At 33.5% G+C, this 13864-nt stretch overlaps 1 protein-coding gene across 1 annotated transcript in view; it reads right to left on the bottom strand.

Moving 5' to 3' along the window:
• MMS22L (MMS22 like, DNA repair protein) overlaps positions 1 to 13864 on the bottom strand; it is a 125244-nt gene that overhangs the window by 100445 nt on the left and 10935 nt on the right. Inside the window, exons 5-9 of the mRNA XM_046674494.1 lie at positions 10547 to 10634; positions 10274 to 10451; positions 7246 to 7336; positions 5465 to 5595; positions 3871 to 3984 (exon numbers count right to left, since the gene is read on the bottom strand). Coding sequence (XP_046530450.1) covers positions 3871 to 3984; positions 5465 to 5595; positions 7246 to 7336; positions 10274 to 10451; positions 10547 to 10634 — 602 coding nt within the window. The remainder of the gene's footprint in view (positions 1 to 3870; positions 3985 to 5464; positions 5596 to 7245; positions 7337 to 10273; positions 10452 to 10546; positions 10635 to 13864) is intronic.

Raw genomic sequence — 13864 nt, 5'->3', positions numbered from 1 at the left:
CTTGCCTTCTTTTGGGTTGAATATTTATTTCATTTTTTTCCCCTCTACTAACTTAAAATCCTGTACAAGGTAGAAAAAGAAATCTCTGCTTTTAGCAGTCTGGACAGCTCCTAAGAGCAGGCCCCATATGGGCCTTACCTACTGTCAGCACCCGGGAAATGATCACATCTTCTGTGATACCATGAACTCCCACAGGTGGATGAAACAGAGAAGCTTTCTTGTTCCTCCTGAAACTTTCAATTGCTTTTCTGTTTTTCCTTCTCAGCTTATCCACATCCATTTTGGTCCCTGAAGCCAGTGTATGTCAGATAGTGCCAAGAGTAATTTTTAACTTGTTTCTCTGTTGTTTTAGAAGGAATTTTCTGCTGTTGTTTCCTTTTGGTTTGGTTGCTTTACCTTGGTCTTCAGCTTTCTAACAAAGGAGTATCTCAGAGTTAAGTGCATATAATCTCTAGAGAGTAAAAGGTAGGACCTAAATTGCTTTTCTCTAAGCTGAGGGCTTGTTCTGTTGTGCCATGTTGTTAATTCATTCAGTTCTGGAGGCTGGAAGTCTGAGCTTAGGGTGCCAGCATGGCCAGGTGAGGGCCCTCCTCCAGACCTCAGACTTCTGGCTGTGTCCTCACAGGAGGAAGCCTTCTTGAGTCTTTTTAAATGCTCCGTTGTTACCTTGTTTCCATGTTTTTGAGAAGTCTAGTGCAGGTCAAATTATTTTGCTCTTGTAAGTTATTTGTCTTTTTGCCTAGAGGATTTGAAGATTTGCCAGAGGACTTGAAGACATTTTCCATATGGTTGAAGTCAGTTTTCATAGGATGCGTCTCAGGACGAATTATTTGGAGTTAATCTTTCCAGTTATCCAGTAGACCCTTTCAATGTCTAGATTTAGGTCTTCTTTTATTCCAGGAATGTTTTCTTGGATAATAGTTTTGAATGTTAGCTATATCCCATTGTTCTGTTTTCTTCTTTAGGGACTCCATTTAGACATATGGTTATTTCTTCTGTGTCTATCTTCCATCTCAATCATTTTCTCTCCAACCCTTTATATTCCTATCTTTATCTCATTTTTATTCCTTTGGTTGTTTTCCTGCCCTTTTTTCCTTGCCTTGTTAATTTTCATTTGAGTCTATCCTCCTCAAGCACCTTGTAATTTAGTCAATTCTAAAATGATTCTTTCTTCCATTTCTCTCCTGCACTGACTTTACTCTTTTCATTCATTCCTAGCTTTTTGGTTTATATGTTTTAACATTTGAATATCTTATTCAAGATGTCTTTCTACACCTCCAAATGCCTGTCTATTTAATTCAGTTTGGAGTGTTGCCTTACAATTTTCTTCTGATTTATAGCTGTTTCTGGGGGAGAGGGTATCATCAGCTAAAGTAGATCAATTCTGTTTTTTTGTAGTAATTTGATAAAGACTTGTTTAGCTTACTTCTTTTCATTTTGCAATTTAGACTACTTTAAAAGATTCCTAGTTCAGTGGAACCCTCTTTTGTCAATGTACCAAAATCCCATTTCTTTACTAGATTTCCTCTTTTTTTGGTGGTGGTGGTGGGAGAGTGGGTGTGAGTCCTTTGATTTTTTTTCTTTGGTTTTACAGGATCGTACATTTATTGCTTTTACTTCCTGTCCCCTTCACCAGCCAATCACCAAGGGAGACCACTGCTTTTTTGCCTTTTTATTCTCCAGAAGCTCTCCCTTCCAAGACTGCCTCCTCATGTCACACACACACTTTTATGTTCCTATCCTATAGTCAGTTCTCTGATCTACAAGAAAACTCTTTCAGTATTTTCACATTCTGGCAATGGTTTCAGACCAGTTTTATGACTACTGCTAGTTCCCTTCTTCTCTCTTCCGAACAGTTGTTCTCAGACTGCCCTTCCTTGCTAGCAAGTTTTGTGGTAGAGTTTTGATGGCTTTTACTTTTAATGTACAGCTTTGGACATTCCTATCTTGCAGTTATGCTACCAACATGTTTTTCGTGTAGTTTTATTTGTTCTTGCTGTTCTGTGTTTTGGGGTACGTTATGAGGGAAGATGTGGGTTTAGGCATCCATCCACTCATTGTGTGTGGCCACTTAGAAGTCACTGGCTTGAAATTTTTAGTACAATCTAGGCAACATGAACTTGGGCTGTAAATCTGCATGAGGGCTGGCTTGCAATGACAAACACACTGAAGCAATTTGAAACTGCAAAGTGCCACAGTTAAAAACAGGCAATTTTCATTACAAATTTAATTGAATTTCTAGTTCATCCTTTTGGGGGCTCAGATTTATGGGCAGTTGGCATATTAGAAGGCTACCAATTTGGTTTAACTCTGAACTCTGTCTTCTATTCTTGTACCTTATACTGTATAAAAGCTAATGCTCAAGTTCACACAGTTCAGCACCTGCTCTAAAGTTATGAGGCAGCTTCAATCTCCAGCTGACCTGAGTTCCCACCTACATTCAGTATCTGGTCTCAGTACTTCTTACTTTCTACAAGCTCCCAGACATTTATAATGCTTATCATATGCTAGCCAGCATCATTAGATTAGATTAATTTTTAGCAGGAAGGTCGAACTGTCTGTGAGGAATGGAAACTTTTAATTTGACTTTCAAAATAAAATAGGCTTCAAAATCTGTGAATAATATAGGTTATTTTAGTTGTATTTTAAAAAATGAAATGACCTCAGATTTTCATTATTTTAAGACAAATAAGTCTCATTACTACATAAAATGAAGAGCATATAAATCATTTAGGTTAAACAATACATATTACTTTTCAAATTTCTACAATAGAATATTCTAAATTATGCCTACTTTTCTGCTTAAAATCTAGAAAAAGACTAACATCAACAAGTAACTATATGCGGTTTATAATTTCATACCTAAAATTTATAAAATAAGAACAATTCTTAAGAAATATAAAATTCTTAAATAATAAAGATAAGCTTTGCAGAAAACAGAAAAACTGATGCTTACCATGTCAATAAAATAAAATATCTGGCAAATAATCAAAGGGAAAAAATTGCTGAGACTTTGTAATACTTAAATCTCACTGTAGAAAGCTAAACTCTACTGACAAACCAAAATGCCAAGAAAAAGAATTTTCTTACTCAAAAATAAGTAAAAATACATTAAATTTATACTTAGTAAATTTACTACTAAAATAATAACTCAAAATACATATAGTACTGTAAACCTGCAAATACAGAGCTGTTATTAAAATTAGATAGCAGCACCCAAATCCCAAATTGTGGAAAATTGGGAATTTCAAAAACCCATGAAAAGTCAAAAGTACTTTCACATATAACATCAATCATTTTAAGTATCATTTCACAATGAACTGTTTGTACTTACTGCTGCCTATGGATATTTCTCTTTTTCCACTAATCCACAACATTTGAAATAAAATAGAGCCCCATTCTGAAGACTTGGCTCAAAATGAGGTGAAAGAAAATTTCCCATCTTCCCTTTTGCACTTTTTTCCCTCGAGCCTTGAAATAAGATACTGTACAATTGATTAATAGAAATCTATGTTTTATTTCTCCCCAAATCTAAATCTGACACATTTCCTGACTAAAATGTTTTATGGATTACTAGAAGATTTTAAATATTTTAGACTAAAAGATTCTTGATAGAACAAAAAAAGAACTTGAGAAAATAAGAGAGCCAAATCTTACCGTTCTACTAGATGTTTTATATTAACAATTTAGGGTTAAAAATATAGTTATAGGGTTAAAAATATTTAGTACTCAAATAATGCTCTGTTTGGCGGTGGTGGTTGTCTCACTATAAAAAAAGAAACTCTGTAAGACTTTTCTTGGCCAAAACCACTATGTAAATTCAATATAAGAGCTAATAACAATAACTAAAACATCAATTTTACAACTTACTTCTGAGAGAGACCATTTACTTCTGTGGTCTAGAAGATGAATGAGTAAAACCCACAATTCTTTAATGCATGCACACGGGCAATGGTGACTAATTAATGCTTCAGAAGGCCTAACCTGTAGAAAAGAACCAAAACGAGTTACTTAGAGCAGAACTTTACATGCCACATATGTCCCCCAAATGTTGTAAAAGAATGATTTAGATGACTTAAATTTAGCTCAATTAATCAAATTGTTTACAAAAATGCGCCATTTCATGAACTTTAAAATAAATTCCCATTTTAAAACCAAAAGTACAGAATGAATTTTATTTTCAACTTTTAAAAAAAAGCTCTGCTTTAATCATGTAGTCCAATGGTCAGCAAACTTCTCTTGTAAAGGCCTAAACAGTAAATATTTGAGGTGCTATTGGCAATATAGTCTTTGTCACAACTACTCAGCTCTGCTAGTGTTGTGCAACACCAGCTGTAGACAACAGGAAAAAAAAGGATAGGGCTATGACCCAGTGAAATTTTATTTGCAAAAACAGGCAGTGTGCTAGATTGGGCCTCAGGGTCATGGTTTCCTAACCTTGATCTAATCCATCAGCCACAATGAAAAGACTTCTAACAAAAAGGTTAGAAAACAAATTTTGATTCACTGTAAAGCAAGACTAAAAATTGTTATAAGTCAGAATAAATATAATTATTATGGATTTATAAAGGCTAAGCAATTTTAGGTTAAGCATTTTTGTAACAAATATACTATTAATGGCCTTAAAAAAGGCAGAGAATATGCACTATATTTGCAAATACAGCTAGACTTCTGAAATTCATAATGTAGTCATTATTTCACATATATTATATAAACATTTCTAACATAATACACAGTAAAAGATAACTGTCAAGATATTACTACATAATATCTGGTTAATCCACTAATTACGTTAATTGTAAACATATAGACTAGATTTAAAAGATATTGATAACAAATACATAAAACAATCTAAATTCTAAAAAATTATAAATTCTTATTTCCTATAAGATTAATAATATAACCTGAAATAAGTGATAATAATCTACAAATTTCCATTACATGAAAATGAATGTGCACTATATAGCACCTTTAAATCACTGTTTGCATTAAACATTCAACAATAAACACAATTTAGTAAAAACACAGTTTCCCTCATGCTTCTACACCTTTTATGCAAATAAGCAAACAAACTCTCCCTTTAAATTTGTCAACTAACTTCAGTTAAGCACTCATTTATTTTATTATGTAACAACAATACAACAGATTATTAAAGGGCTGGCCTCTCCTATTTGAACCCTAGTTAAATTTCCACTCATTATCATAAACATTCTATTTATTTACTTTTGACAAGATGGAAAGTCTATTAAAAAAAAAACAGCTGTAAAACACTAATTCCAGCCTGTTCTAAATGTTTAAAGCAAATTCTTTTCCCATTCAACTCCCAGATAATAGTAAATATAAAATTAGGAGAATTAACAAGTAAACCACTTTAGAATAAATGCTTACAGATAAAACCACATGTATTAAAGACTGACTACTGCCATTAAGTAGCAAAAATACAAATAAACACTTCAGGCATTACCTTGTCATACCTGTTGAGTGACAGGCTTATTAAATCACAAAGGAGATTTTCACAATGTTCTTCAAATAGGCTGACATTGGTTAAATTGTCACCTGCCAGGTTCACAAACTGATGACTGTATACAACTTGTTCTAAAAATATAATAAAATAAATTCTATTTAAAATTACAGTAGATTTTCCTAATTCAGAAAGAAGAAAGTGACTGTATACTCTCAGATTAATTTATAACAAAACTGTTACATATACAGTCAAAAATAAATTTTTTGCAAATAAAAGTTAAATTTGAGGACAACTCCTTTCTTATATGAGCAGGGATAAACATTACCTAAAAAACGCTTTCAACCTTTCCATGTACTATTGAATAATTTCCCTTTTCTTACCGTGGCCATCTTTGTAAAGTAACAATGCAACATTAATTAAGAGAAAAAAGTAAAATCGAGGAAATACCAGAAAATCTTCACCAACCTTTCTAACCAATAAAGCCTTTAAGACATTATTCTTTTAATAAACACTAATAAACTAACCACGTACAACTATTTTGTGGTGCGAAATAGAGCAAACCAAGGTAACAAATACCAAAATTTGCACGTATATCAGAGTATGTCCATCTGAGTATTGCTCTAAGGAAATATTATTTGAAACACAGTTCACATGAGAGGAAATTATATATTTGTGTACATCTTTGTATGTTTGTGTGTATGTATATATATATGTGTGTAAACAAACACATACAAATATGTATTTTTGTATTTATTAATTCACTGAAAAACAGGTATTGAGGTAATGGGTATCTTTATAAGATAAATAACTAATAATTTACTTTATAACTAAATATTATTTACAGAATATTGCCAAACGGATAATGGAACCTAAAGATGCCAAAGGGAAGAACAAGAAATAAATAGGCAAATATGAAATAAGGAATTACTAGCCATAATACATATAAATTCCTATTAATTAATTAAATAAAAGCAGGAAAATTTGCAAAAGATAATGAACAAGTAATTAATAAAGCAAATATAAGAAGACAATGAAATTAGGTAAAGATGTTCGACTTCACTGGAAATCAGGAAATTTCAAAAATAGAGATTCAGTATCATTTTTCACATTATTTGGCAAAGAATAAAAAAATGGACAATATTCACTAATGGCAAGAGTTTGAGGCAAAGGCACACTCACAGCGTATATAAATTGGGGAAACTTACTGTAAGCGACAGAGCAGTGTATATAATATTAAAACTGCACTGCGCCACTCCAATTCTAAGAACCTATTCTACTGAATAACTTGTACAAGTATTCAAGGATGTATATATACACAAGGAGGTTCAGTGAAATATTATTTGTAATATTAAAAAAAACCAGAAATAACTGAAATATTAAAAAGTGGGCTTGGCTAAATAAACCATGGCAGATCCATAACATACAGCTCTTAAATGAATAAAGTAGAACTATATGTACTAACATGAACAGATCTCTCAAAAACTGTTAAATGAAACACTACACAGGATAATATGATGATACCATTTGTCATTAGAAAGAAAAACAGCAATCCTACTTATGAGTTTCTATATATGAATACTGATAGTAAATAAGTATGGAAAGATAAATGGACTAAGCTATTCCCAGTAGTTATCCTTGGAAAAAAGGAATAAGACTTTCACTTCTTACTTTGGTTACTACTTGCTTTAAAAAAAAAAAAAAAATCAGCATTTATTGTGTAATTTTAAGAAACAATAACAGTTTGGATTTAAAAGACATGAATCAGAAATCCATAAACTTACTCAATTTTTCACCAAGCATGTGAAGAATTTCCAGCACCAGCCAATGGATATCTAAGTGGAGATGTAATAAATGCCATGATGGTGGAAATAGCTGTGAATGACATTATCAACTGTGACTGAGAATTCATATTACTTTACTAGGTACTTTATAGCATGTAACAACATTCTTCCATAAGCACAAGGATAAAGAACCAATTAACCTACTACTACTCAAAAGCTCAGAGAAAACCTTTGTCTTGTTCATTAGAGGATTCTTTCACTGGAGATTTTTGAAAGCAGGATATATTTTCATCTAATGGTTTAAGACAGACCCCACATCCGTGCTGCTGAATAGACTTGTACAGTAAAGATCCCTTCCAACCAACCTCTGATTCTACCTCAGATGCAAGGCAGTAAAAGAATTTTTTTAAACGACTTATTTTCATGATTTTGCTTTAGACTTCAGCTAGCAAATACGTTTTTAAATGTAATGAGTACCCAGGAACTCCTACAAAATATTTTAACAGGAGAACTTTAGACTGTCATTAAACATCGCTGTCATGCCCATTAAGAAACTGAAGTTAAGAGTGATATAGAAATTTACCTCTCAAGTCACGCATTAGGATTCAAATCTAATTCTATCTGATTCAAAAGCCAATGCTCTTAAGTACTGTGCTAAAGTAGGTTATCAATAACTTTCTTCTAGTCAACATTTAGTATCACTGTAAAAATAAATACATGTTACACGTGTTCTATTAGGACAGCTAGGAAGAATGATGGAGAGGGGACTTGCTTTATCAACTATGTAAATAAAATAAAATGCTAGACTAATAAAACAGTATTGGCTCAGGAATAGATAACAAACAGCAAAAATAGGGAAGAGAGAAGTGGATAAATTGGATACCTCAAATCAGTGGGGAAAGCATCGATCATTCAACAAAAGACAGGATTATTAACTCATTTATTTGCAAGAAACTAAAGTTAGAATGCCCACTTCACAGTATTATGTTTTAAAAGAAGATGAATTAAAACGATAAATGTAAAAAACAAGTATGTTTGTAACAAGAGCAGAAGAATGATACACAGGAAAAAATTAACAAAATAACTATATAAAAATCTTAAACCATCTACCTAGCAAGTCAGCTTAACTGCTGAAAAAGACAAGATAAATGGATGAAAATATTTGTAACACATAATACCCAACAAATAATATCTCTAATAAAAAAATTCCTAAAAAATAATAAAAAGACAGATGCTCAACTGAAAATATCAAATAAATCAATAATTTTCATATATAAGATGAGTAAAATAGAAATATATAGCGGCCAGCCCCGGGGCATAGTGGTTAAGTTCACGCACTCTGCTTTGGTGGCCCAGGGTTCGCTGGTTCAGATCCAGGGTGCAAACCTACACAAGCTCATCAACCCATGCTGTGGCAGTGTCCCACATACAAAACAGAGGAAGAGTGGCAGAGATGTTACCTCAGGGACAACCCTCCTCAAGCAAACTGAGGAAGACTGGCAACAGATGTTAGTTCGGGGCCAATCTTCTTCACCATAAAAAAAAAGAAAGAAAGAAATACAAGAAGTCTTGAAAGATACTTTTGATTTTATGTTTTTGCTGTTGTTTCAAAACAGTATTTTAATGTATGATGTTTTTTGCTTACATGTTGAAGACTACATTCCCCTGCTTTTAAAAATTTAGTCTTCTGATCTTCAAATAAACCATCTTTTCAAGTATGCCTAATTAAAAAGTTATGAGAGGCAAAACCTACCTTAATGACCCTTGCACACATTCTTTATTTCTGCTGCTAGAAAAATTAATTTTTATTTTCTTAAGCACTTGATGGATATCCAGAAAATAAAAACCAGTCCAATTTATAGAGACGTTTGGTACAACATCCCTCTCCTTACAAACTACCCATGAATCTTTACTGACATGATTAAAAGTAATTATATATTTGTTTTCCATGGATTGGATGCACTAACCCGTGAATTCAGTTGGAACTCTATTTAATTTTATTTTTACATATATTGATCCCTGATAAGAAGAGTAAATTTTTGTTGCTAAATTTCACAGAAATACATAAACATTTAATTGTACCTTATATTTTGGCAAAGACATGTTTGTAAAAACTGAGTGTTGTTCAATTTGGTGAAATCAAATAGAATGGAAGAGGTTAAGAGTTGAGGGAATGAGGAATTATAATTTGTCATTCACAGAAGCTCACATTTCCCTAGGAAGAATTTGTTAATTACATCCATAAGCTGGGTCATGCTAACAATACGAATTTCTTTTTTTGTGTCTGTGAGGAAGATTAGCCCTGAGCTAACACCTGCACCAATCTTCCTCTACTTGTATGTGGGATGCCTCCACAGCATGGCTGAGTGGAGTAGGTCCACACCCAGGATCCGAACCTGTGAACCCAGGCCACCGAAGCAGAGCGCACAGAACTTTAACCACTCAGCAACAGGGCTGGCCTCCAATATGAATTTTTAAAAACCAAATTTCAGAGGGAACAATTATCACAGGTTGAAAAAAAGGGCATAGTCAATCTTAATCACGTTCTGAAAAGTTCTCAAGTCAGAACAGATACAATGATGTGGTTTTGGAAGAGTAACTTTATAAGTGATCTTCTTGAATCTTACCATAATATAAGCTAGGGTTTGCCCAAACTTTTATCAATGGCAAAGATACAAATTTTAGAAAATAAAGGTTATTTTATTGGTTTTGAAAATTTTAAACATTTACACTGTTAAAAACTGGAATACAGAATAGCTATCATTGATTCAGTATATACTATGTTTAGGCATTTATACATTTTAATTTACTAATTCTCCCAATAACTGTAGGAAGCTATACCAATTTTACAGATGAGGAGACAGGCAAGAGCCACTTGCCCAAAGGAGGAATAAAAGGAGGAGCCAGAATTTCAACTCAGGCAGTCTGGTTTCAGAGCACTCTTGACTAATTTCCATTGTTCTTGAATAAATATTCTGTATGGGGAGAAAAAACTGATAATTTAAAAATTGAATGAAACAAGTCAAACCTTAATCTGGTTTTGATTTACAAATACTCCTAGATTAATACTGGGAAGTTCAGATAGATGTCCAATATACAAGAGTAATCCTTGAAGCTCGTCAACCAACACAGAGGGAAGTTGAGCCTCCAAAGCCTCATAGGGATGGACAGGAACATGACTCTCAGCATTCTGTACTTTCAGGTACCTAAAAAATGATTACATACAATAAACAACCAAAGTCTGGATGAATATGTACTCAGAAATTCATGTGGTAATCAAAATATTCATCTGACATCCTACCTGAAGATGAAAACTTTAATATAATGAAGAAATGTTACACACTGTTGCCTAATACTGTCTGCTTTGCAGTGTAAGGTTGATATCTTCCCTAAAACCAAAATAGACATTGTTAATCAGAGCTTAAATAATTAACCAGTGAGCAGTTACGAAAAAGTTTTGTAAGCCATAAAAGCAGCAATTCTCTCTTCTTTGTTTTCACTGATTCCTATATGGTTCTTGCCATCCTCCCAAAAATGCTCTTATTAAGGTCACCAGTGAAATCCACGTTGTCCAACGTACTGGACACTACTTGTCCTCCAGTAACTTGCCCTTGCAGTAGCACTGGCTACTCCTGGCTTCACTGACACCACATACTGCCAGTCTTCTTTCTTTCTCACGTGTCCTTTCTCCTACCTCTCCTCTAGTCGCTCCTCCTCCTCAATTCTACTAAGAATACTGGGGGCCCTGCATGACTCAGTCCTGAGTCCTCCCCTCTCCTGACATCTCTTCCTACATGTGTGATCTCATCAGTTCCTTTATCTTTAAATGATAATAACTCCAAATGGTTTACCTATATTCCAGACCTCTCCTTTGCACTCCAACCCCTTACATGCTGCCATGTTTTCTCCACCCAATATATGGGGCCAACAATTGCTTGTATGTTATTCTTGATTCTTCCATTTCCTTCAAACTCATATCTAATCCATCAGAGCCCTATTAAGTTTATGACCAAAATATACCTTTGAACTATCCATTTTCCTTATAACCTCTCTTTTTCATTGAAGTATAGTTGACATACAACACATTCATTTCAGGTATACAACATAGTGATCTGATACTTTATACATTATGAAATGATCATCATGATATGTCTAGTTAGCATCTCTCACCATTCAAAGTTATTACAATATTATTGACTGTATTCCCTATACTATACATTACATCCCCATGACTAATTTCTTTTATGATTGAAAGTTTGTTCCTTATACTCCCCTTCACCTCTCACCTCCCTCTCCCTCGGCCATCCTCCCACCTCCCTCCTCTCTGGAAACCATCAGTTTGTTCTCTGTATCTATGAGTCTGTTTCTGTTTTGTTTTGTTTATTCATTTGTTTGGTTTTTTAGATTCCACATATAAGTGAAATCATACGGTATGTCTTTCTCAGTCTGACTTATTTCACATAGCATAATATTCTCTAGGTCCATCCATGTTGTCACAAATTGCAAGATTTCATTCTTTGTATGGCTGAATAATATTCCATTGTGTCTGTATATCTATATCTATATCTATAGATATACGCCACAATTTCTTTATCCAGTCATCTATCAATGGACACTTAGGTTGCTTCCATATCTTGGCTACTGTAAATAATGCTACAACGCACATAAGGGTGTATATATCTTTTCGAGTTAGTGTTTTCATTTTCTTCGGATATATACTCAGGAATGGAAATGCTAGATCATATGGTAGTTCTATTTTTAATTTTTTGAGGAACCTCCATATTGTTTTCTATAGTGGCTGTACCAGTTTACAATCCCACCATGAGTCCACAAGGGTTCCCTTTTCTCTACATTCTCTCCAACACTTGTTATTTCCTGTCTTTTTTGATAATAGACATTCTGACAGATGTGAGGTGATATCTTACTGTGGTTTTGATTTGCATTTCCCTAATAATTAGTGATGTTAAACATCTTTTCATGTGCCTGTTGGTCATCTGTATATCTTCTTCAGAAAAGTCTATTCAGATCCTCTGCCCATTTCTTAATTGGGTTGTTTTGGTTTTTTTTTTTATATTGAGTTATATGAGCTCTTTATACAGTTTGGATATTAACCCCTTATCAGATATATTATTTGCAAATACCTTCTCCCACTCAGTAGGTTACCTTTTCCTTTTGTTGATGGTTTCCTTTGCTGTGCAACAGCTTTTTAGTTTGATGTAGTCCCATTTATTTTTGCTCTAGTTGTCCTTGCCTGAGGAGACATATCCAAAAAAATATTGCTAAGATCCATGTTAAAAAGTTTACTGCCTATGTTTTCTTCTGGGAGTTCTATGGTTTCAGATCGAACATTTAAGTCTTTAATCCATTTTATTTTTGTACATGTTATAAGAAAGCGGTCCAGTTTCATTCTTTTGCATGTAGCTATCCAGTTTTCCCAAAACCATTCACTGAAGAGATTGCCTTTTTCCTGTTGTATATTCTTGCCTTCTGTGTCACAGGTTAGTTGACAAACACGGGTTTATTTCTGGGCTCTCTATTTTGTTCCAATGATCTATATTTCTGATTTTATGCCAGTACCATACTGATTTGCATACTATAACTTTGTAGTAGTTTGAAATCAAGAAGCATGATACCTCCAGCTTTGCTCTTCTTTCTCAAGATTGCTCTGGCTATCTGAGGTCTTTTGTGGTTCCACACAAATTTTAAGATTATTTGTTCTAGTTCTGTGAAAAATGCCATTGGTATTTTGATGGGATTGCAGTGAATCTGTAGACTGCTTTGAGTAGTATGAACATTTTACCAATATTAATTCTTCAAGTCCATGAGCATGGATCTTTTCATTTATTTGTCATCTTCAATTTCTTTCGTTAATGTCTTATAGTTTTCAGACTACTGGTCTTTCACCTCCTCAGTTAGGCTTATTCCTAGGCATTTTATTCTTTTTTATGTAATTTTAAATGAGATTGTTTTCTTAATTTCTGTTTCTGATAGTTCATTACTAATGTATAGAAGTGCAACAGATTTATGCATATTAATTTTGTACCCTGCAACTTTACTGAATTCATTTCTTATTTCTAAGTTTTTTGGTAGATTCTTTAAGTTTTTTTAAATATAGTATCACGTCATCTACAAATAAAGACAATTTTACTTCTTCCTTTCCAATTTGGATTCCTGTTATTTCTTTTTCTCACCTAACTGCTGTGGCTAGGATTTCCAATGCTTTGTTGAATAAAAGCAGCAAGAATGGGCATCCTCATCCTGATCCTAGAGGAAAAGCTTTCAACTTCTCACTGTTTCGTATGATGTTAGCTATGGGTTTGTCATATAGGCCTTTATTATGTTGAGGTACATTCCCTCTATAACCACTTTGTTGAGAGTTTTTATTATAAATGAATGTTGGATTTTGTCAAATGCTTTTTTTGCATCCATTGAGATGATCAGATAATTCTTATCTTTCGTTTTATTAATGTGATATATCATACTGATTGATTTGCAGATGTTGAACTATCCTTGTATCTCGGGAATGAATCCCACTTGATCAGGGTGTATAATCCTTTCAATGTATTGTCGGATTTGGTTTGTTAATATTTTGCTTAGGATTTTTGCATCTAGGTTCATC

The sequence above is a fragment of the Equus quagga genome, chromosome 11, assembly GCF_021613505.1.
Source record: "Equus quagga isolate Etosha38 chromosome 11, UCLA_HA_Equagga_1.0, whole genome shotgun sequence".
Classification (NCBI taxonomy): Eukaryota; Metazoa; Chordata; class Mammalia; order Perissodactyla; family Equidae; genus Equus; species Equus quagga.
Note: the sequence above shows the minus strand (reverse complement) of the source record. Positions and strands in the feature narration are given on the sequence as shown.